General features: G+C 55.1%; 1 protein-coding gene and 1 long non-coding RNA gene across 3 annotated transcripts in view; one reads left to right on the top strand and one right to left on the bottom strand.

Moving 5' to 3' along the window:
* SYNDIG1 (synapse differentiation inducing 1) overlaps positions 1–11,197 on the top strand; it is a 102,930-nt gene extending 91,733 nt beyond the window's left edge. Inside the window, exon 4 of one of the 2 annotated variants that reach the window (XM_027559555.1) lies at positions 10,040–11,197. In XM_027559555.1, coding sequence (XP_027415356.1) covers positions 10,040–10,198 — 159 coding nt within the window. In that variant the 3' untranslated portion in view covers positions 10,199–11,197. The remainder of the gene's footprint in view (positions 1–10,039) is intronic. The other variant, XM_027559554.1, reaches the window with a different exon arrangement.
* A 1,355-nt stretch (positions 11,198–12,552) lies between these two features.
* On the bottom strand, positions 12,553–20,915 carry LOC113903439. The gene is made up of 4 exons (XR_003514111.1): positions 18,840–20,915; positions 18,515–18,649; positions 17,939–18,027; positions 12,553–17,717 (listed from the first exon to the last, which is right to left on the bottom strand). It is a non-coding gene; the product is annotated as an uncharacterized LOC113903439 (long non-coding RNA).
* Positions 20,916–22,434: the final 1,519 nt, after the last annotated feature.

Here is a 22,434-nt window from a genome sequence, read left to right as displayed (position 1 = left end):
CCCAGATGAAATGACCAATTCCTTGAAAGCAAGGAGACTTGACTCCCCTTGAATTGCCATCTCTCTGTGCAAACAATGGTTCCCTCCTTGGCTGTATATTGGAATCACCTGGAAACCTTGACTAGCTCTCAGCGTCTGGGCCCGTCTTAGACATTTTTATGTATTTGGGATGGGGTCTACATGCGGCCAGGACACTCAGGCGTCTCCATATCCTGAAGTCTTTTGAGCAAGATGGTGTTTCCCTGCTCTTAGAAAGTCTTTCTCTTGGTCGGTCTTCCAACAGCTAAAAAGTGTGACGTCTCCCCCATCCCAGTGCCTGGAGCTGACACTGGTTTTCACCTTCATCCTTAGACATGGGAAAACTTTCAATTCTCAACAGCAAGATACTTTGCTCCCAAAGTAGAAGGGACCTTTGTGAGCTTGTGTTTGATGTCCAGGTGAAGGAATCGTAAGGAGGGGGCCCCTCAGGACTCCAGATCTTCCCCAGGAGCAGGACCCCAGTCGACAGTATACATGCTCACAGAGGATAAAGTGCTCCCATCACTGGGCATGGAGATCCTCCAGGCTCAGAGCAGAGGTGGAGAGGAAAAAATGGAAGAACAGCGCTCTCCGCTGTGGTGTATCTTTAGATCTTTTATTCATGCCCTGGGTGTACAATGTGGATATTAAACCATTTTCGATCATTTGTACTTAACGCGCTCGGGTGAGAGGGGAGAGGTCCCCACTGGGAACCAGGGAAATGAGTGAAGGCGGTGGATGTGGGCGAATCATGGACACAGCTTCCCTGTTCCAGCTCCCGAGCCGTCCTTAGCTGCTCAGCCCCCTTCCGATGGAAAAAATCCCTTGTGGGGGAAAAAGGAGAGGAATTCGCCCCAGCCACCAGGGCTTGTGGGAAGCTTTTGGGGGTGGCCAGGGCTCTTCTGAAGCAAACATCAGCTGTGAACCTAGAGTCTGGGTGGGTTGGAGCATCTTCCCTGTGGAGCCCCACGTGGCCCTTCTCCCCGGCCTGTGTGTTGATGAGGGCCATGAGTGGGGATCATCCCCCTTGTTCTGAGCCTTCGGGACCAGTTTTGAGCACCACCTACTCCTAGAACCACTCCTAGCACCCCTTGTTTCTAGAACCCCCAAGCTGTGGAATCTCCTGACCAGAAGGTAGGTGGTTCCGAAACAATCAGCTGCAGTTATTTTACTACTACACACACTGAATTCAAGTGAAAAGCCATAAAGAGCAACAAAGAATAAGACTCCACAAAGATAGAGGACAGCAAGATGGAGCAGTGAGCGAGATCTGGAAGAGTAATGACTGAGGCTCCTGATGAGTGGGGAGAAGGTTTACTGGGGAATGTCACAGTCACCCCCATGTCATCCACGGGGGTGAGGCTGAGAATTAAAGGCTGGCCTGGGGTCCTGTGTATGTGAAGTCAAGGAAGGCTGGAAACCCAGGAAGAGATGTAGTGGGCAATGGACTCAGCCTCTCTGTCATGTCCGACTCTGCAACCCCTTGGACTGTAGCCTTCCAAGCTCCTCTGTCTGTGGATTCTCCAGGCAAGAATACTGGAGTGGGTTGCCATTTCCTCCTTCAGGGGATCTTCCCAACCCAGGGATTGAACTCGAGTCTCCTTTTTTGGCAGGCGGATTCCTTACCACTAAGCCACCTGGGAAGCCCTTGAGATGTAGTGTGGTAGCTTCAAACTGACATTTGGAATGACCTGGGAAGAGCGGCGGGACATTGCCCTTTCCTTTGGATAGTTCACGAGTGTTTGGGGGAAAGAAGACAGCAAACAGCAGTGCCTCAGGGAGGAAGCAGGTCTCCTGCAGCCGAGAGAGGATAAGGGTCTGGGAGAGATGAGCCGGCTTCCAGAGACAGGGGCTCACGACCACCTCCCCGCTTCTGGAATGAATCCATGAGAAGCTATGGTATGTTAGAAGGTCCTGGAGTGTACACCGTGGCTCTTGTGAAGTTTCCTGTTTTCTTCTTGGTCAGTAAAGTTGCCATTGGCATCCACAGCTCAGAACAATCTTTCCCATCATTTCTGGTGGTTCTTCGTATTTCTGCTCTGGTCCTCGTCCCCCAGGAAATCAGGAGTGAGGGATGGGCCAAGGTTAATGTGAACATGGTATGCTCGGGGGCCTGCAGCAAGCTCCTTGCCACTGTAAATATTCACCAAGGAGGCGGGCCTGGAAATGGTCTGTCTGGTGAGTTCACCTCCAGACAGAGCCAGCACACCTTTCCTTCAGTCTGGACAGATGTTGCAGCCCTACATACAAACCAGGGAAGCCCGAGATACCAGTTAAATATAAGGCAACATAAAACCCCTTCTGCCCAGAGCAGGGTTTTCCTGGAGTCCCCCCACGCTCCCTTCCTTTCACTCTAACAATCTCTCCCCTGAGACAAGCAACAATGCTGGCGAGATGGGTAAGGTGAGCCTGCCAGTTGAGAGAGGTCTGTCCTCGGGATCCCATCTGACCCTTGGATCCTCTTCGTGAACCCTCTTACTGACCTAGAAAACTCCACCATGATGTGGGCTCTGGCCATGGGGTGAGTCTTCTCCAATGCTTACCTCCTAGATGTGGTGCCAACCAAGTCACTAAGTTTCAAATCAAGGGAACGAGAAGCATGTGTTCCAGAAACAAAACAAACCAGCAAAAAACAGAGCACATGTCCCCCCGGCAGGCACTGTCCAGAGATCCAGCAACCAGCAGGGCAGGGCTCACCAGCTGAGCACCTCTAGGACAGGCCAAGAGGGACAGGTTGTGACAGAGAGGCTGGGATGCAGTGGGACAAGCCAGCCATCCCATAGGAGGGGAAGGGGATGTAAGCCCTGCATCTACAGGCAGATGGGGAAGGCTGCAGACTGGGCAGAGAGGTGGACACGAGTCACTATGAAAAGACTCGGCCAAAGAGCTGGGCGTGGAACCAGACTCCCAGTGCGACCACTCACCGGGAAGAGGGGACTTCGGGGGAGTTGGCTTCCTGAGTGAAAAGACAGAACCTGCCCTCCCTTCCCCTCCCGTGACCAGGAGGTGGAAGCCATTGCCAGCGTTCATCAAAGGGCTGAGAAACAGACCCTCCTGACCTGCCTTGGGAACACAGGCTCTACAAGGGAACAGCGATCCCAGTGGGACTGCAGAACTGCCCTGCCGCCCAAGGCCGAGGACTTTGCCCCCAGGGCCTCAGGACCCGGCTGGTAGCCCTCACCTCTGGCTGCAGATGCAAAAGTGGATTGTTTAAAGGAAGCACAATCACTGATAAACGTGCAGCTATGTTTAAAGCAGCAATATGGTGGAAGGTAAAAACAGAAGTGTATGTCTTTCTAATTCGCCGCTGGATGAAAATCTGCAAAAGTGATGGCTGCTGAAAACAAACCAACCGACAGACCAGCCAAGGGAGCTAGAGAGCCAAGGGCAGCGTCAAGATAAACGGTGGTTTAGGTGTGAATCCAGAACTCCTGGCTCTGATGGTTTTGTTCTCAAGAATTGTTCTTGTCCCCAAGGGGTATTTAAAGAGAAAGGCCTGATTTTCCCCTCTTGGGTTTTAAAGATCTTTAATCTCCTCTCACCTGCCTACCCCCAGGAGACCATGCTCCCAGGGTCTGGCACTGGACTGAACTTCCCACAAGCTTTGGCCAAAGGAGGGGCTTTCTATGGCCCTGAGGGCCCCTGTCAGCAAGGTCATTTTGTAGGGAACACAACAAGAACATCAGCAGGAGCAACGGCCCCTGTGCCGTCTTGTGTGGACACCTGAGTGGCCTTGTCTCCATCCTCCATCCCTCAGCTGAGCTCTTCCCTTTTCTGTGTGTTTGAACATCTTCATAATTCATTGTTGTATTAAAGGTATATTCATGGAAACCAATATTAACAACAGTCATTCTCTGTGGTGTCAGGAAGGAGGAAGTGAGACCAGGCAAGTAAATTGTCTGTGTGGCTCTTCCGCAGAGCAGTAAGTCAGGTTGTCCTGTGCTGACATCATCACATACCAACTAGACAGGTGTTGTAACTCTGCTTTAGGGAAGAAGTAGAACCAGACACTCAGAGAAATGGTAACTAGTTCAAGGGCTGAGCAAGATCCCACCAGGGCTGGATTTGAGCAGGTATGTTTGTCCCAAGCTCCCCCTGCCTCCCCCAGGTTCTCAAGGATGGAGCCCGGGGAACGTGCACCTGTCAGGCCTCTCACCTGCCCCATCCATACCCTGCCTTTTAAATGAATGGCTTATCTTAGGCCAGTTTAGCTCTGCAGGAAATGGACGGAGGTGGTGCAGAACTGACGGCTTCCTCATCAGCATCTCACGTGGGGCTCGTCTGTCCCAGGTGATGACCGGTGTTACCACATCATCGTACTCTAAGTGCCCTGTCCAGATCGCCTTAGCAGCTGCCTGGTGCCCTGTTTCTGCCCCAAGGTCCCATCCAGGATCCACCCAGCACTGGGTGGTCAGACCTCCTTGGGTTCCTCTGGGCTGTGACCATGTCTTAGGTGTCCCTTGTTTCTGATGACTGACAGCTGCGAGGAGCCCTGGTTGGGTACAGCGTGGGATGCTGTTGGATGCGCTCCTCCTGCTTAGACTGGGGTTACAGGTTTGGAGAGAAGCACAGAGGTGAAGGTCAGGGCTGTACCCCATCAACATGACCTGTCACTGAAGATGCTGACCTTGGTCACCTGGTCGGGGTTGTGATTGTTGGGTTTCTCCACCTCGAGGTCACTCTTCCTCCCCTCTCTGTTTCATCCTCAGCCCTAGGAAGTCACTGTGCCACCCTCTGTCCACGGGTGGGGCTTGTGCTTTACTTCCCTGAAGGTAGAGGAACTACCTAGATGATTTGGAATTTGTCTGTATGGAAGATTTGTCTCTTCTCTCCAGTGAACTGATCCATCTGATCATTTATTTATCAGTATGGATCAACCATCCATACCAAATATCAGTATGGATGTTTATTTTACACTTTGACTTATAATCCAATACTACATTATTGGGTTGGCCAAAAAGTTCATTTGGGTTTTCCATACTACTTTACAGAAAAACCCAAGTGAACTTTTCAGCCAACCCAATGTTTTGTCCCTTGGCCATTAGGAGAATTTCCTATGTCCCCCTGACATGCCCCTCTCCTTTTGATCTTGGAGTATTTCTCCTTTTCTGTACTCTAAAATGCCGCCCCAGGCTCATCTCATGTATTTCCTGCCCAAGTTGTAAAATCAGCCACTTCCCCATGGAGGTCTAGTCCCTTCTCTTGGAAAAATGGTTTTAGAAACCGCAATCTAGGCACTGGGTGTGCTTATTGCTACTGGCGTGTCATTGGTTCTGGATTTTCTTGGTAACAGAGCTAGGAAATAGGAAATACACTTGTGTATACTCACATGTTATTAGTTCTATATGTAGAAATACATGTGTCTACCCCTGGAGAAGGAAATGGCAACCCACTCCATTATTCTTGCCTGGGAAATCCCATGGACAGAGGAGCCTGGCAGGCTGCAGTCTATGGGGTCACAAAAGAGTTGGACACAACTTACTGAGTGAACAGCGACAACATCTTTGTATATAGAAATAGTCTATTTGTAAAATTATTTTTGTATGTATCCATCTGTGCCTATATTAAGCTAAGCACGAGTTCATAATGATTCGTCATCAGGGAAAACCAAGGCGGGCTTCTGTCCAGCAGGGCCCGGTGACCAGCACGGGGAGAGGCCTGCAGGGAGGGAGGAGCAGCACAGGGAGGGGGTGCCTCTCAGGAGCCATGAGGTCTGGGACTCCTCCAAGCTCAGCTGAAGGATGGAGGATGGAGACAAGGCCACTCAGGCGTCCACATAAGACGGCACAGGGGCTATTGCTCCTGCTGATGTTTTTGTCGTTTTCCCTACAAAACGACCTTCCTGACAGGGGCCCTCAGATGCCACCATAAGAAGCCCCTCCTTTGGCAAAAGCTTGTGGGAAATTCAGTCCAGTGCCAGACCCTGGAAGCATCATCTCCCAGGGGTAGGGGGGTCGGGGGAGGTATCCCCCAGCAGGAATGGAGCTCTGGGCTTTGCCACGTGTCACTGAGATGTGGAGCCCAGCATCAGCCCCTGAGAGATCCCATCTGTGAGCAAGGCCAGTGGGCCCCGGTCAGGATGCCCACTCCACGCCCTGGTCCTAGACCTGGGTTCCATCTGTGACCCAAGCCAAGGCCAGACTGGGGGGCGGCCTTGTTGGGGGCAGGGGGGCTGTGCTCCCATCAGGTTTCATTCACTCATGGCGGATACATTTGTTTCATAGCTGATCTATCTGCCATTCAGACCTAACTAACAAGGTTTATTTTTCTTAATGGGTTAAAATAGAAAAGTTGCTTTATATGGATATATGGAGAAAGTAACATGGAAACAGACATTACCCTAGGTAAAATAGATAGCCCATGGGAATCTGCTGTATGACTCAGGGAGTTCAAACCTGAGCTCTGTGGCAACCTAGAGGGGTGGGATGGGGAGGGAGGTTCAAGAGGGAGGGGACATATGTCTACCTATGGCTGATTCAGGTTGATGAATGGAAGACACCAACACAATACTGGAAAGCAATTATCCTTTCATTTAAAATAAATAAAATTTTAAAAATAAATAAAAGCAGGAGACAAGGGTCATAGCAATGCACGTGGAACTGAACACACATAAGAAATGCGTGTGTGGGGCTGAGTGAGGCGTGGCCGCAGAGGGTCTCCCTCCCCAAAGGAGCCTGTTAAACCGCCACACAATCACCTCCTCCCCCAACGCAGCTCCAAGTGCCCATTGGCGCACAGCGAGCAGGAGACAATAATAAATAAGGGAAATCAGCTTTGCGATAATGCAAAGAAATGTAATCCAGCCAGACAGATATTGGTGCTAGAGGAAAAATGAGCCATAAAGTGCCCAGCGTGCTCTAAATTTCCAGAGAGATGGTTGGGAGGCAGAGAGTGCGTCCCTCACGCTCCTTGGAGGTGGGAGTCTGGCACCAGCCTTGTGCTGCCCAGTCTGTCCCAGCTGTGCCTGGACCCGGCCCCTCAACCCGAGCAGAGAGCCACGTGGATGTGGACTCATCCAACCTTAGCAGTTCTTGCCCCTAAAATAAGAGACCATAGAAATAACATTAACAGTAAGAATACAAAATACCATAAGAAAAACAAAACAATGGGAACGTCTTTGTGGTCCAGTGCTTAGGACTCCATGCTTTCATTTCCAGGGCCCAGGTTTGATCCCTGGTCGGGGAGCTAAGATCCCCCAACCCATGTGATCAAAAAAAGAAAGCAAGAAAATCAAAGCAGGGATATATTGCAGAGAAAGTCATGTTTTTCCTGAACCTCAAACAACAGTAGGTATTTTTTTAGCCAAAGAAAATGAGGACTTTGGCAAAAGCTTATGGGAAAATCAATCCAGTGCCAGACCCTAGGAGCATCATCACCCGGGGGGTAGGGAGCTCAGGGGAGGTATCCCCCAGCAGAGATGGAGCTCTGGGCTTTGCCATGTGTCACTGAGACCTGGAGACCAGCATCAGCCCCTGAGAGATTCCATCTGGGAGCAAGGCCAGTGGGCTCCGGCCAGCATGCTCACTCCACGCCCCGGTCCTGAGGCCCCCATCATCTGGAGATTTCATGGGCTTTCCCACCTCACAGGGTCACCCCAGCCTCCTTTATCTTGCCTCTGTTTCATTATCTCCACCTGACACTGAGCCACCAAAACAAGTACACAGGTAAATGCAGAGGCACATGTGTATGTGGAACAGTTTCTGGTTGCAGGGACACCCCACCCCCCACAGCTCCCCAGCACTGATGCCTGAACCAACCCTCCCGGGTTTCCACCTCCTTTGGGTTCATCCTGCCCCCTTCCTTTGGGCTTCCTCTCCTCCCTGCTCCCCGTGGGACCCTCCACTCATTTCTTCTGGGTGTCTGCTACCCAACATGGTGGCCTCTAACGTTTGGCTATTTACATTTTAATTAATTTAAATCGGATGATATTAAAAACTCACAGTCACACTCATCACAACCCCACTGCTCTGTAGCCGCAGGTGGCTCGTGGCCACCAGGCTGGGCGGCACAGACTTAACCACCTCCATCACTGTGGCCACCAGGCTGGGTGGCACAGACTTAAGCGCCTCCATCACAACAGAGCTCCCCTGCCTTGGCGGGCAGATTTTTTACCACTGAGCCACCTGGGAAGCCCCCTGCATCAGGTATCATTGCTATCTATTCTTCTGCTGTGGTTGGATGTTGGGATGACTTCCAGGTCAGGGCTATAATGGTCAGTATGGCTACAGACATTCTTGAAGGTGTCTTTGGTACACAAACGCCTCATTTCCCTTGCGCGCCTGCCGGGGAGGGCGGAGGAGGGGTAACGCTTGTGTCATGTGTGTGTCTATACATCCAGCTATAACAAGTGCTCCGTTTCCCAAGTAGTCTAATCAGCCCACAAGCCTACTCCTCCTTAATCAATTTAATGACAATAGCCTCAACTTCTCATTTGTTTTCTTCTCCATCTACAGGAATTCACACTTTCAACGGGATCAAATGAGAGTATGGGTTTCCGCTGTGTCTCTTTCCCTTGCAGCCATTCTAGGGGTGGCATGTAGCTCTGTTTTTTTATGATGTACTCTGTGGGGCAAACCTGAGCCATTCCTGGGACAGTGGTCTGTCCCCACCCCCGGCCTGCCTCCGTGGGGTCTGCCCCTTTGGGGTGAGGCATGCCAGCAGGGATGGCTCGCCACCAAGAGTCCCAAGAGGGTCACTCTTGTCCTGGGAGCTTCCCTCCGCGTTTCCTTCGCTCCACTTCATCAAAGATCATCCACAGGGAGTCCTCAGGCTCACTTCCAAGACCCCAGATTGAGAAAGAAGACATAAAATCTCAAGATCCAGAAGTTAGAGAAGGAAGGAGTCCTTTCTCCAGCCGACATCTCATTGAATGGGTGCGGGAGGACCACAGAGGACAGAAAGCCATTTCCTAGTGACCTCTGAGTCTGCCCTCTGACCACATCAAGTTTACTGTTTGAGTAAACAGTATGCCACCTCCCATCCTGCCCACAAAATGTAGACGTAGACGTACACGCAACACACACGGAAGTGTGATCTGGTGAGAGGCTGGTCTCTGGAGATGGGTCCTCAGGGAGTCGAGATGTCCCACCTGAGGAGCAGGCTCCACCTTTGCCTTGATGAGGACACCCCTGCCCCCTGCCTGGGGTCAGCCCTCCTGGCCATCCCCTGGGGCTCCAGGGGCACCTGCCCTGGGGGGCCTCCACCCTCACCTGCCATCACTCAGGGGGCTGGCCCTCCATGATGTCACAGTTGAATCATGTACAGTCCCCACAGCCCAGTGCCTCCCTGGTCAAGGGGACAAGGAGGATGGGGCTGGCGGTGGAGAGGTGGGCACCGCCACAAAGCACCAAATCCAACACAACACCCAAAGCCTCCATGCTCCCCTCCAACTCATGGCCCCGCAGAACGTGGATCTAGTGAAACCAACGTGTCGTTGTGCAACTGGGTGACCAGAAATAGAGGTGTTGGTCTCACCCAGAGTCATTTTTCTGGTGGGAGGGGTGCCACCCCCTCCATGGCAGAAAGGGGGCTTGGGGTACACAGATCCCCGGACACTGGCTGAGGAGTGGACTGGACAATCTTAGATGGCAGATTCCCCTCCAGGTATAAGAACTACAGTTTTCTTCCCTGTGGGCCCCTGTGCTGTAAGGACCAGAGGAGGTGAATGTGAACACACTGTAGAACTATCATTCGAGTGTCTACAGGGCAGAAGGAGGCACCAACTTGTAACGTCCCCACCCTCCATCCTGGTGCCCGAGATCCAGGACTCCAGTGGCTGGTGCTCAGCTGACCACTGCCGGCCTGGGCATCCCTGGGGCTTCGCTTTCTTTCTTTTAAGCTTTGCCTCCTTGCAGGGCAGGGGCGGAGTGTGGGGGGGCGGGGGTGGAACAGTGGTGAGTGACAGCACCTCTGCCTCCCCTCCCATAGGCTGGGAGCGCGCATGGCCTCCCATTGGCCAGTCCGGTCTCTGTTCCCCTCGCTCATCTTGGCTCCCTTTCTCTTCTCCCTCCTCCCTCTGCAGACGAACAAAGCCGTGGCCAAGGGGGACTTCCACCAGGCCAGCACCAGCTCCCGGCGGGCCCTCTTCCTGGCCGTGCTCTCCATCACCATAGGGACCGGCATCTACGTGGGCGTGGCCGTGGCCCTCATCGCCTACCTCTCCAAGAGCAACCACCTATGAGCTTCCCCGGGCACACGAGGAGCCTGGGCCAGTCGTGTGCGGGTGCAGAGGAGCAGGGCTGGCCAGGGTGGACACACAGGTGGATATACCTGTGTGAGGCTGTTACAGTGTAAGTCATCGCCAATGACGCCACGAAGCCCTGGGATTTATGGATTCCCTTTGTTTTCACCCTTTCATATCGTTTTCACAGCACTGTGTAGAGCTTGGGACAGATGGGGCACCGCTGACCCATTCCCAGTGGATGCTCCGAAGATCCTGACCCTCAAGGCTGTCTCCGCATGGATCCTGGTGGATCAATGGCCAGTGCCCAGGATGCCAGAGCGTTAGCAACAGACAAACAGGAACATGTGTTCATTTATTTATTTATTTATTTTGGAATATGGTGCAACAGGAAGAGGGCAGGGGACACATGCTCTTCTGCTGGTGGCCCTGCCTGACTCCACTGGCAGCACCGCCCCCTCCATCCACGCACCTTCCCTGCGGGAAGAAAATAGGCCAGGTAGGGGGAGAGACAGAGAAGCTGCTGGAAGGACCCCCAGCTGTCACAGGTCTTCAGACGAGTCCAGCCCTGAGAATGCAAAACCAGAATCTCCCCCAGGCCCAGAACGTCGCTCCCTCCACGCTGTCCCCGGCCGAGGAATGTCAGGCCTCCTCTGGAACACGTCCCACCTCCGCAGCCACCATGCAGCAATATGCAGTCCTGGGGTCCTCGTTGATCTGGGGCCGGGGCAGGCCGGCCCCTCCCCAGACTTCTCCCTGGAGGACGCAGGTTTGCTCCAGGAACTCTAGGCCCAGGAGCCGCGGACACCCCGGGGTACGCTTCTCCCCACCTGCTGACACCTTGGTGACGACGGTGACACTAGTGATCTTACTGAGGACACGACTAAATGAATAGCTATTTTCTTGTCATTTTTTAAGTGCAACTATTGCTTCCTGCTGCTTCAGTTATCAGATGAATGCTGAGAAATAAGTAATCACAGACATTTTAATACCATTTCATGGCTGTTTCACGAGTGTTCATTATTTAACAAAAATTATCTTCTAGGTTTTTTTTTTTTGCTTAGACCTTTTCTTTCTGATTAATACCAATCCTTGGATTTCACCAAAGCTTCCTTGTTGTTAAAGTGACTGCAGAGCCACCAGCAGCAGCAGCAGGGCGTCCTGGGGGTTCCAGGAGGGTCACAGCATGAGGCGCTGAGGTTCCCACGTGAACATGTCCGTAAATATTTTTATCCTGAGACTTCAGCGCATGCGGAGGCCATTGCTCCAGGGCAGTGGTTCCACCCACGGCGCTTAGGAGGGCCCTGCTTCCTGGGTCCCAGCCCCAGAAATTTTGTGTGATTGATCAGGGGTGCAGCCTGGTGATTTCAGGGTGCAGTGGAAATTAAGAACCACGGTCCTGGGATAAGGGATCAGGTTTGATCCCCTCACCTGCTGCTCTTCTCGTCAACCTTAAACACTTCCTGGTGGCTCAATGGTAAAGGATCTGCCTGCAATGCAGGAGACACAGGTTCGATCCCTGGGTCAGGAAGATCCCCTGGAGAAGGAAATGGCAACCCACTCTAGTTATTCTTGCCTGGGAAATCCCATGGACAGAAAGCCAGGCAGGCTACAGTCCATAGCGTCGCAGAGTCGGACATGACTGAAGCGACTTAGCATGCACCCATTCTGAAAATTATTAGCACTGCCTTTCTCGGTCAAAACTGAGCTCCATCAGGCATTTGAATCTATGGATGCTCCAGACACACACCCTAGTGATTTCCCTGGTGGTCCACCAACCAGCGTGGACCAAACGCAGGGGGCACAAGTTCAATCCCTGGTCGAGGAACTAAGATCCCATATGCCACACAGCATGGCCAAAATAAATAAAAACCAACAGCAAACCAACCACACTCAAAACAGGATATATGCAAGAAGCCCAGAGATTTCTGGAAGAGTCGGAGTAGCCTGATGAGAGAGGCTGGATTTGGGACCGAACCAACCCAGGTTTCAGCTGTGATCCTGGGCAGGTGGGCACACTTCTTGGTCCTCATCTCTCGGTGAGGGTGATGAGAGAGGATGCTGGTGAACACAGGCTGGAGGCCACGTTCAGCCACCGGGTGCAGAGATGGGTGGTCACAGGCCCCGAGGACCCATCCCCAGGCTTGGTGCCACCCTCCCGTCCTTTTTACTTAGCCTCTCCAGTTCATTCACCGTGAGGCATTGTGTGAAGTGTTCTTCTTTGTACTTGTCTTAAAATGCCATTTTTCACTCAAGCAGTGCCCAAAGTTGCCTATCTTTGGATTTATGTCCCTCCCACCCACCTGCCCTGCCACCATTTGGGGGCTCCATTCCCCTCAGACCTCTACCCTCTGTCCCCTCAGCCCTCTGTCTAAAACGCTCAGCCCTCCCCATGCCCTCAGCTCCTCCAGGCCTTCCCAGGGCCAGCATCATGACCACACACGGTGCCTTGTAGCCTTGAGGGTGTGGGGGTCAGGGCCAAACCATCAGAGGACAACTGATGACCGGCCGCGTGTGGCCTGAAGCTCACTTAAGGGTGGCCCCTGTGGCCCTCTCAGCCTTGCTGGGGAGGGGACTGTGTCAGTCGCTGCTGCCCACACGCCATCTTCTAAAAGCATGAGGCCGCCATGCCTCCCTAGACCCAAGCTGACTTGCAATCACGGCAGCCTCCATAGGCACCGCCCAGGAAGGCCTCACCCCAGCCCTTGGGCCCTTTCCCCATGGAGTCCTGAGAGCGCCAGAGGATGGGAGTCAGAGCTGAGGGTCAGAGAAGGTGATGCGCCCGACACCACCTACGTGGCAGCTGTAGAGCGGGGACAGGCCCACCCCAGTGGCCCCTGCAGTCCACAAAGTGCCCAGTGGAAGCCACCTCCTCGGTCTCCCTGAGGGCACAGCCTCCCCTTGGCCAGTTCAATGCATTCTTGTCAAAACCCTTTCTGCAACAGAGACCAGCACCTGTAATCTCCCCAAAGTCACACTCCCCGGAAACAGCAAAGTCAGGCTGCCCCCGAACAGCCAGATCCTAATCGGTCACCCCTCTTATGGCACGTGGCCTCAGCTGTGGTTTTCAAAGAGTGAAATCTCATCTGGGCCCAGATGTTAGTGGGTCAGGACTCTTAGGGATCCGAAAAGACTTTGGTTTATGTTCTCAGCATGTCTCTGGCAGTGGTGGTGGGGTGAGTGGGGCAGGACGGGCAGGAGCCTAGGTGACCTCCATGGAAATGTCATCTTCGCATGAGTGAGGCCCTCCCCCATCCTTGCAGACGCCTGTGGCCTGTTGGTCTCCTGCTGCCCCAGGCCCCTCTCTTCCTTGTTTCCCTGGTCATCCTGATTCACCAGGTGCCCCCACCTCACCAGGTGCCCCCACCTCACCAGGCTTCCCCGCTTGCCCAGTTATTCCAACTCTCTCCAGGGAACGAGCCTGGGTCCCAAGGAGAGCCTTATGGGGGAAGCCACGCCCCTCTGTCACTGTGCCGTTAGCACTAGCCAGAGACGCCACAGTGGGGCCACACAGCTGCCTGGGAACAGGGCCCACTGACACCAAGAGCTGGGCAGGTCATCCCTCAGCCCTGCCAGTCATCCTGCACCTCTCCAGATGCCAGAGGCCACCTCTCATTTGGGGCAGACTCTGGGTTTAAAATCATCACCAACAGATGCTGTCCATTCCAGACATGAATGCCCAGTGGCCACTGCATTAAGCTGCCTTTCCGGGGCCCCTGAGACTTTGTAGGAGCCTTCAGGGGCCCTGCAGACTAGCTTTAGCACCAGCCCTGAGGACAGTTTCATTTTATCCCCTCAAAGTCCACCTGCCTTTGTCGCCATGGGTATTGACATCTGTTGGCCCACTTTGTCAATAAACAATTAAGTGTGGATTCAGACCCTGAGCTAAGGCTGACCTCTCCAAAAGGCAGCTGTCCCATCTCTGACCAAGTAGAGACCACGCTCACGTCGGTGCTCTGCTGTCGATGACCTTAGCGCCAGAAGTGGCATGAGGCCTGGGCTGTGATGACTCCCCCTGACCTCTTGAGAGCCCCTCCCTGGTCTTCAGGATCAGCTGAGCTTCCCCCCAGGGGTCAGGGGTCTCACCTCCTGGGATTCTCACCCCCTGAAGATTCTGCTTCTGGTAGCAAAGCAAAGGCAGATGCCAAACCCACAGACACCTGGGCCTGCAGACAGCTGGCTCCCCACTAGACACGGGTGCAACTCAAGTAAAGAATTTGTCATCTCACTGACCCAAGGGAAGGGGCCGGAGTTCCACATGGGTGAGGATGCACAGGGCATTTGAGGAACGACAGGTGGGGTCTGCCTGCCGCAGCTCAACACAGGCTCCAAGGTGGATGACAAGGGCAGATGCCCCGCACAGCAGGATGTGGTGACCCCTGGGAGTGGGGCTCCCTGCAGGTGTCTTGAGTGAGTCACAGGGCAGGTAAGCCCCTCGGGCTCTAAAGATTTGACCGAATCTGCTGGATGGAGAAGATAACATGGGAATCAGGAAGTGTGGTTGGGGTGATAGGAGCGGAATGTGGGGACCTCCAAGGAGAAGCCCCAGGTGGACACCCCCAGAGGTGGGGGTAGGGGGTGGCCCGGGCTCTCCAGGGGGCAGGTATACTGATCTGAAATGGCTCTGGCTTCCCGCCCCCTCCCAATTCAGCAGCAAGCAGCCTCCAGATTGCTCCTGCCTTGGGCCGCGATTCCTCTTTGCCTCTGCACCAGTCCCCAGCCACCATGATGACTGTCTCTTTAACTGAGCACAGACCAGCATCCTCGTCACCCAGGGGTGAACTTCCTGCCAGCAGTCAGTGAGGGGGGCTGCGAGTCCCTGCCAGAGAGAGAGAGGTTCATGTGTCTGAATTCCGCCTCCGCCAGGCACCCTACTGACCAGCAGAGACTGATTGAATTCAAGGTGCTCGATGGGGGCCATGGAAATGCCAGAGAGGGTATTCACTGCCCCATGGCCTCTAGGGGACCTGAGTTTCCACTGGAGCCAGGTCATCTGGGGCCAGTTTAACGACAGGTAGATAGACGATACATAAAATACCTGCAAGTCTTTGGTGGGCGGGGGGGTCCCACAAAATCCTAGCATGACACGCGGGTCTCCATTCCCTCAGGCCTTCGGTTGTGACTCCTCAGGTCACCAAAGTCCAGCTTATGACTCAGCTGAACAGCGTACAGTGATCGGGCTGCTGTCTGTCTACCGCCACCAGAGAATCCATATTTGGGCTCCAGCTCCTCGCAGGTGGGACAAGTTGGGGAAGACTGAGCACCTTCTCAGTCACCTAGTGTGACGTTTTTGTTCCCTGGATGTGGCCGCAGCACTTTCTATAAGGTGTGTGTTTTCTGGCCTTGGGACCAGAGTTTCCTAGTGGATGGAGCTCTTGCCCCAGGAATGAGGTGAGTGAAGGCTATAAAACCTCCCAGCTCAGCCACATTTTCTCACTCATAGGGGCCTGTGAAAGAGGAGCTGGAAATGATCAGTGTCCAACAACAGTGTCAGATTTAGAAACAGATTCAGGCCACTTCAGCCTCCCTAGCCCTCACATTGGCCCATACGGGAGAAATGTTAGGACCCCACGGCGGAGCTCCCCAGGCCCAAAGAGAAGCCCAGCTGGTCCCGTTCCCAAAGCAGCCCTCCATCTGGCATTTTGGGGGCTCTCAGATCCCAGGTCTTTTAAAAATCACACGACCCTTACATTTGAAGAGGGCGTGGCAAGTAGACTCAACTTTGTACCCACAGCAGTCCTGTGCCAGGCCCGTCAGATCCACAGTTTCAGACGAAAATGGAGATCACGGAAGCTGTTGGCCTCAATGTCACCTGTGGGGAGGGGACAGACCTGGCCTCAGGCTCAGGCAGGTGGCCTGGGGCCACACGCCTCCACCCCTAGCTCATAGCTGGGATGTCAGATCCCATGACCAGAGCTGGCCCTGATGGAGTGCCATCCCTTCCCCACTCCAGGAAGAGTGGGGAGGGGTTTGAAAACCAGGTTGGACGCGGGTCAGCAGGTCAGCACAGGACGTATCTATTCTGGGTCCTTCCACGTCGCTTCAGCACCGAACCCGAGGTGCAGCATCTCAGGGCTGCCAGACAGGAGTTTGTTGAGCACCTACCACATACAAGGACGGCGAGGGGCCCTCAGGGGACCAAGGCAGAAGGAGGTCAGATCTAGGGATATGCTTGGTCTAGCTGGACCAGGCCCACTGCAGTTTTTGTCCATCTGTATCTGGTGGACATGCATCCTAGAAAGGTCTTAGATGGGAAAAGGCCGAGGACCTGGACACGACCCAGGCCAAGCAGACAGCCAGACGAGCCCCACCTAGAAATGCTGTGATCCAGCGATGCGGAGCTCACTGAGGGGAGTGGGCATGGGCAGTTCAGCCCTTACTCCGGGTGGAGACCTCCTCTGAGGATGAGAGGTGGGGGCAGCCGTGTGCTCAGGGACTGATTCCGGCCTCGGCCCCAGGAGGCCCATCCCTGCCCCTGCCTGCTGATACCCCAGCATTCCGCACCCGATCTGGGCAGGGCCCCGGCTTCCACACCCCCCCGGCTCCACCCACACAGGCACCCAGCTGAGACAGGCACACCCTCCAGGGTCCAGGCAGTGCAGCTGTTGCCAAGCCTGGCCTTCAGGCTCCTGAGGGCTCCCAACTCTCTCCTCCTCGGCTAGGCACACGGGGTATTTGCCTTCACAGCCCCTGCCTGCATTCAGCAACGTTGACTGCACCCACCACCATCAGTCCTACCCCAGAGGGGACATTAACTAACTGAGTCTCAATACGGTGGAGAGCAGAAACACATGTCCCAGAAGATGCCTGTTGACATCCATTTAGACCTGGTTCAAAGGAAGAAAAGCCAAACAGTAGTGACGCTTCCTTAGGTGATGAAGAAGATGGGAAGCAAGTGGGGTGCGGGGGCGGGCTGTTGTTCTCAAACTATTATACTGGTCACTGTGCATCTAGTTTGTTTCATGGTTAAAAAAAGCTCAGAGGTTGAGCTTGTGCCAGGTACTCTGCTGGGCTTGAAGCACCAGGAGGTTCAAAAGACATAGCCCCTGTGCCCAGGGGTCACCGTCTCCACTCCCAACAGGACGGGCTGGGTTCTCCCCTTTGTGGGCATGTGATGGACCCTCATCATTTGGGGGCAGGGTGGGCACAGGCCAGCAAGGCACAGTCTGCTATGGAGACAGGGGTCCTGGGGCCGTGGTTGCCATGGGGACAACCATGATCACTAATTCAGCCCTGCATCCTGCTTGCTGATGTGTGTGTGCCTTCCTCTGCATTTTCCATTTCTTCTGAGAACGACATCTCATTTTATGCACGCGTGTATTCCCTCAGCACCAGTCATTTGGGAAGCAGTTTAAATGTTGTATTAATACACAGCTTGTTGAACCTGATTAAATTTGATCCTCTTGAGAAAACCCTATGATGCAGTTGCAGGCGGGTTAGTTCTTGGTTTCACAAACAGGGAAACTGAGGCTCAGAGGCTGAATGGAGCTCCTCTCAGCAGACAAGGCACTTCCTCTTCCTACAAGGGACACAGGACGGCCACTGAACCAAGATGTGGGTTTTCTCTGCATCTGAGAACCCACCCACCCACTTAAAAAGAAACATTCAAGGTGTTCTGTAAGGGAGACCCTAGTCGTTCCCCCACCCCTCGCCCCTGCGTGCTCTGGCCCTCCAGCATCCTCTGAGAGCCCAGAGCTGCAGCTTGGGGGGAAAGGTGCCCTTAAAATTAGAGAGAGAAACCTTGGTGGAGCCGTTCAGTTTGTGGCGCCGAGCTGAGAGGTTCCGCCTGGAATCTTCGAGAAGGAGAGAGAAGTATGCTCCTGGTGCTGCTGCAGGAAGGAGTGGCAGTCACCACAGTGCCCATTCTCAGGGCAGCGTGTGGACGCGACTGTCTTAGCAGCAAGGACATGGGGGCAGCCGGACAGGGTGCTTGGCTGTGGTCTGACAGGTTCTGTGCCAAGAGCCCTGGACGCCACAGAGTGGTCACCTCTGGGGACAGCAGGCTGGGCAAGTGGCGGCATCTGCTCTCTCCCCGCAGATGTTGGTAACGCGAAACAAAGCAATTAGCAGCTTGTGCCTCCCAACGGGGACATCACATCTCCCAGCTCCTGTCTCCCAAGGCGGGCATGTCCTCTCCACTCTGCCCTGGGGCCCTCGTAGATCCTGCGGGAGCCAGGCGGGGAGTGAACCCACGGCGCTGCCTCCACATGGGCCGTGGATGCCTCTCCTTGGACCTGGGGCAGAACCGGGGCCAAGTGTAGGGGCTGGGGCCGCTGGACCTGCGGGACTTTTTACCTGCAGGCGCCCAGGTCCTACCTTGGGCCTGTGAAGCAGCACTGTGGGGCCTGGGGCCAGGCGTCCGTGTCTCCAGAGAACCGTGGTGATTCTGACGCACAACCAGCTTGGAAATGGCCAGACATCTGGGGAGATGGCCAAGTCTGGGACGAGCTCCTAGCGGGTCACAAAGAAGGAGAACATGCAAGGAAGGTGCTGAGGACAGGCCTGTCCCGGGCCCCGGGAGTCCCCCTCTTCACTCACGCCTGCTCCCGAGGCCCCTCAAGGCTGCGTCCCCTCTTCCTCCTGGCGCCCAGAGCACCGCCTGCCACCTCCCTGCAGGTGGCAGTGACGGCTGCATCCTCACCCCAGAGACGTGGGCCAGCAAGGCCGGCCAGCACCTGGTCCAGGATTTGGGAAGTGGCTGTACCTTCCCCACGCTCCTCACCACCTGCAACTGGATCCAGGGACAGAAGGGGCGAAGGACACAGAGAACGCACCCCCGGGAGGGGCCTCCCAATGGAGGCAGCCACCTGCCAACCTGCTCAGTGAATGAGCACCAACGTCCATGCTTAAGAGTCTGGACGTTGGTCTTTCTGCTGCAGCAGCCCACAGCCCCCTACGGAGACAGACCTGGGTTACCTGCAGAGTGTCTCATGGAGAAGGTTGTCGCGAGACCCACCCCGTGTGAGCAAAGTCAGGCGTTCAAAAGAGGAGAGAGGACTGCACACCTACGACCAGGTTGAGTCCAGGAAGGCACACGCCTGGGGTAGGAGAAGCAGCCCTCCAGGGCGCTGGAGCCTCCTTAAGTCTTGCGGGTTAGGAGCCTCCAGAACATGGAAAAGGGGGAGAGGTGACAGTCTCATACTCTGAAGACCCAACTTCCCAGAACAAACATCTGACCACGCGTGACCCATGATCATCTACCGTGACGAGGACTAACAGCCCTGCCTCTGCTCAGCTGGGTGAAAAACAATCCGGAAAAGCTGCAGGGGATGCACATGACCACGTCTCGCTCTAATTAGGAGACCAGGAACAGCAGGGCAGCCTGCATTCAGGACATTCATGACGAGGACAGGGACCCAGCTGTCAGCACCCCTCTGGAGGGCATCAGGCACTCGCTGCCCCACCCACCACGTGCCCTTGGCTTGTCCTCAGCTGGCATGGGATGCGTCACATATCTGGCCTGGCCCCCAGACCATTGTGTGCGCTGGCAGGAGCCAGGAAGAATCAGCCCCCTTTGAAGGAGACTGTGGGAGCTGCTGGGCTGAGGCTGGGGACAGTCCCCATGGGACACTGAACTCTAAAACCCACCCTGGGTTGCAGGTGCCCACGCATGGAGCACCCCATTACCCCCACTTTCCCCACCTCATGCCATGGTGCCATGGCCCTCGGGGCCACCGCAGGGCCAGTGGAGGGGGCAGAAGGGATAACTTCCATGCTCCAGGAAGACCCAGGAACCACAGCAAACCCTGGGCTCTGCCTCTGCTACCGAGAGCGGGCACTGGCAGCGCCAGAAGCCCACCTCGCCCTCTCACTTGCTCCGTGACCTGGGGCAAGTTACTCAGCCTCTCCGAGCCGCTCACCTCACCTACAAAGCAGGGACGGCTACCTGCACTTACTTCACAGGCTGCTGGTATTCAGGCCACGAGCCCTCACCTGATGCCATGGAACTGTCATCACGTCCTCACCCGGCACAGGGCGTGGACAGTCATCACTGGGCTTGGGTACGTCACTGGTCCTCTGTGAACCTGCTTCCTCTTCCACCGCCCCCGGTGGTACTACTGGGAGGGCCCAGAGGACACACCACGTGGTAGCCTGTGGTGATGTGTTCCTACCAGGAGCACCCAGGGACCTCAGGTGCCACAGAAGGAGGAGCTCCCAGGAGCTCCTGGAGGCGCCCAAGGCTCGGAGCAGAGTTGCCTGAGCTCCACATGGGTGAGGTGACTGATGTGAAAGTGTGGAGGGCCCTTTACTCACCAGAGCCCTGTGGCCATGGCAACCCTCATCAGGAGCTCCATCCAAGGATGATTAAGGAACATTCACACTAATTAAGAGTCCAAACATCCCCGAGCCGTGTCCAGAGAGGGCTGTGGCTCACAAAGGCTCCTTTCCAGCCTCCTGGGCTCAGCTCGGGGCTTGGGTGCTAGGTGGAGGCTCACCCTGAGGGTGGAGTTCTGACTCTGCTCCCAGCCTCCTGAGCACTGGGGGCGTGGGGTGCACTCAGAAGCCCTCTTGTATTAACATGCCCCCATCTTCCTCCCGCCTCCCACCAGCATTCTTGCCCCTACCTCAGCCTCCAAACTGCCGCCTCAAGGTCATGCTGGTGCCCCCATCTCTCCATCACGAACAAGAGTCACCTTCTGTTTGAACAAAACCCGCTCCAAGACAGAGTCCCTTTTAGTCACCTGAGGATGCATGACAAGTGGAAAGAGAAGCCAAGCCCCAGAAAACCCCCTCAAACGATGGCAGTGAGCCTGGGCGTGTGGAACCCCAGGAGGAGGAGACCAGAATCAAAGGGTGACACTGAGGATGCAGGTGGGGCTTCCAGGGAGTCACCTGGACCCCAGACTCCAACTGGGAAGCCGAAGCCATGCCCATGGCTCCAGCAGGGCAGCTCTTTGTGGGGACAGTGGGTGCGAGGGCAAGAGCCAGGCAGGTTGGCACCCTTGTAAGTAGCAGCAACTGGCCCAGGAATGGGGCTCCCCCAGGAGGAAACAGCCCAGCTATTCCTCCGAACCCGGGCCACAGTTTCTCCCCACCAGGGTCTGCCCTGCTGAGGTTACAAGTTACGTAAGCCTCCTTCCCACGCGCTGGGGTAACAGCCACCAAGCCCGCAGCCCCATTGTCCCTGGGTGGACGTGGATGAGCGTGTTCCTGCCCACAGGATCAGAGCCAGGGGCCGAGGGCTCAGACGGGCTCCCAACACGTGCCGTTACCCCTTCCCTTCCGGTGTGCAGGACACAACACCCTTCACGCCCAGCACCCCGCCCCCATACTGTGGTATGGTAACATACCCGTTACCATACCCCATACTGTGGTATGGTAACCACAGTCTTGCACTCTCCACCCAGCAAGGCCTGCGCGGGGGTCTGGGCTCCGCTGTGGACCAGACAGCACTTAGTGCCTGGAGGACCTGACCACACGCTCACCTTGAAACAGTGGGCGCTCAGGGCAGAGGCCGGAACCCTGTTTGCAGGAAGTCATGGAGGGCTTCCTGAAGGAAGGGAAAAATGGGGGTGGGGGGCGGAAATCCTGGGATGTTTATTGTCCCATCTCAGGAAAAAGCCCTGAACCCTAGCTTTGGGAGCCACATCTGAGCAGGGGAGATTGTAGTCTCAGGAACCCTGCCTCCACCCAAGTTTCATCTGAGAGATGACCATCTCCTTGGACGCCAGACAAGTAGGAGAGCCTCAGCCTTCTCCACCCAACAGGGCTGCTAGAGGCCCCAGTCTGTCCTCCCAGCAGAAAGGCCTCAGGCTCACTGTTGAATGGCTCTTGGTGTGGGGAGACTCCCTGGGCTAAGAGACGGGGTTGATGGAAACTTTGCCTCTTGCCTGCGTCCAGCTACAGAGCTTGGCTGCAATCTTGGTGGCGTGGTTCCCTCCCTACCCACTCCCTTTCTTCATCCTCTGCCACTGGCTGACTGATGATCCACAAGCAACAGGGGGCCCTTCATCACCAAGATCCACTTCCTCCCCTGCCTGGAGCCTCCAGTCATCCCCCTGCACCTGGGGTATCGCCAGGGCCTGGGTGGGCCGAGGCCTCTCCAAGACACCCTGGGTCCTCCCTTTGCATAGTCCCTGGCCCCAGCCTGTTCCATCCCAGCCCAGCAACATGGTCCCTGAGTGTCCAGTTTGCACAGCTGCTGGGGTCATCTCTGTGAAACGGAGGCCTGGATGATGAATTTCTAAAGGCAGCTGTGAAATGCATCCGACCTCAGTGCCCCTCACAGGAGATGA

The sequence above is a fragment of the Bos indicus x Bos taurus genome, chromosome 13, assembly GCF_003369695.1.
Source record: "Bos indicus x Bos taurus breed Angus x Brahman F1 hybrid chromosome 13, Bos_hybrid_MaternalHap_v2.0, whole genome shotgun sequence".
NCBI lineage: Eukaryota > Metazoa > Chordata > Mammalia > Artiodactyla > Bovidae > Bos > Bos indicus x Bos taurus.
This window is presented reverse-complemented; position numbering and strand designations above follow the sequence as displayed.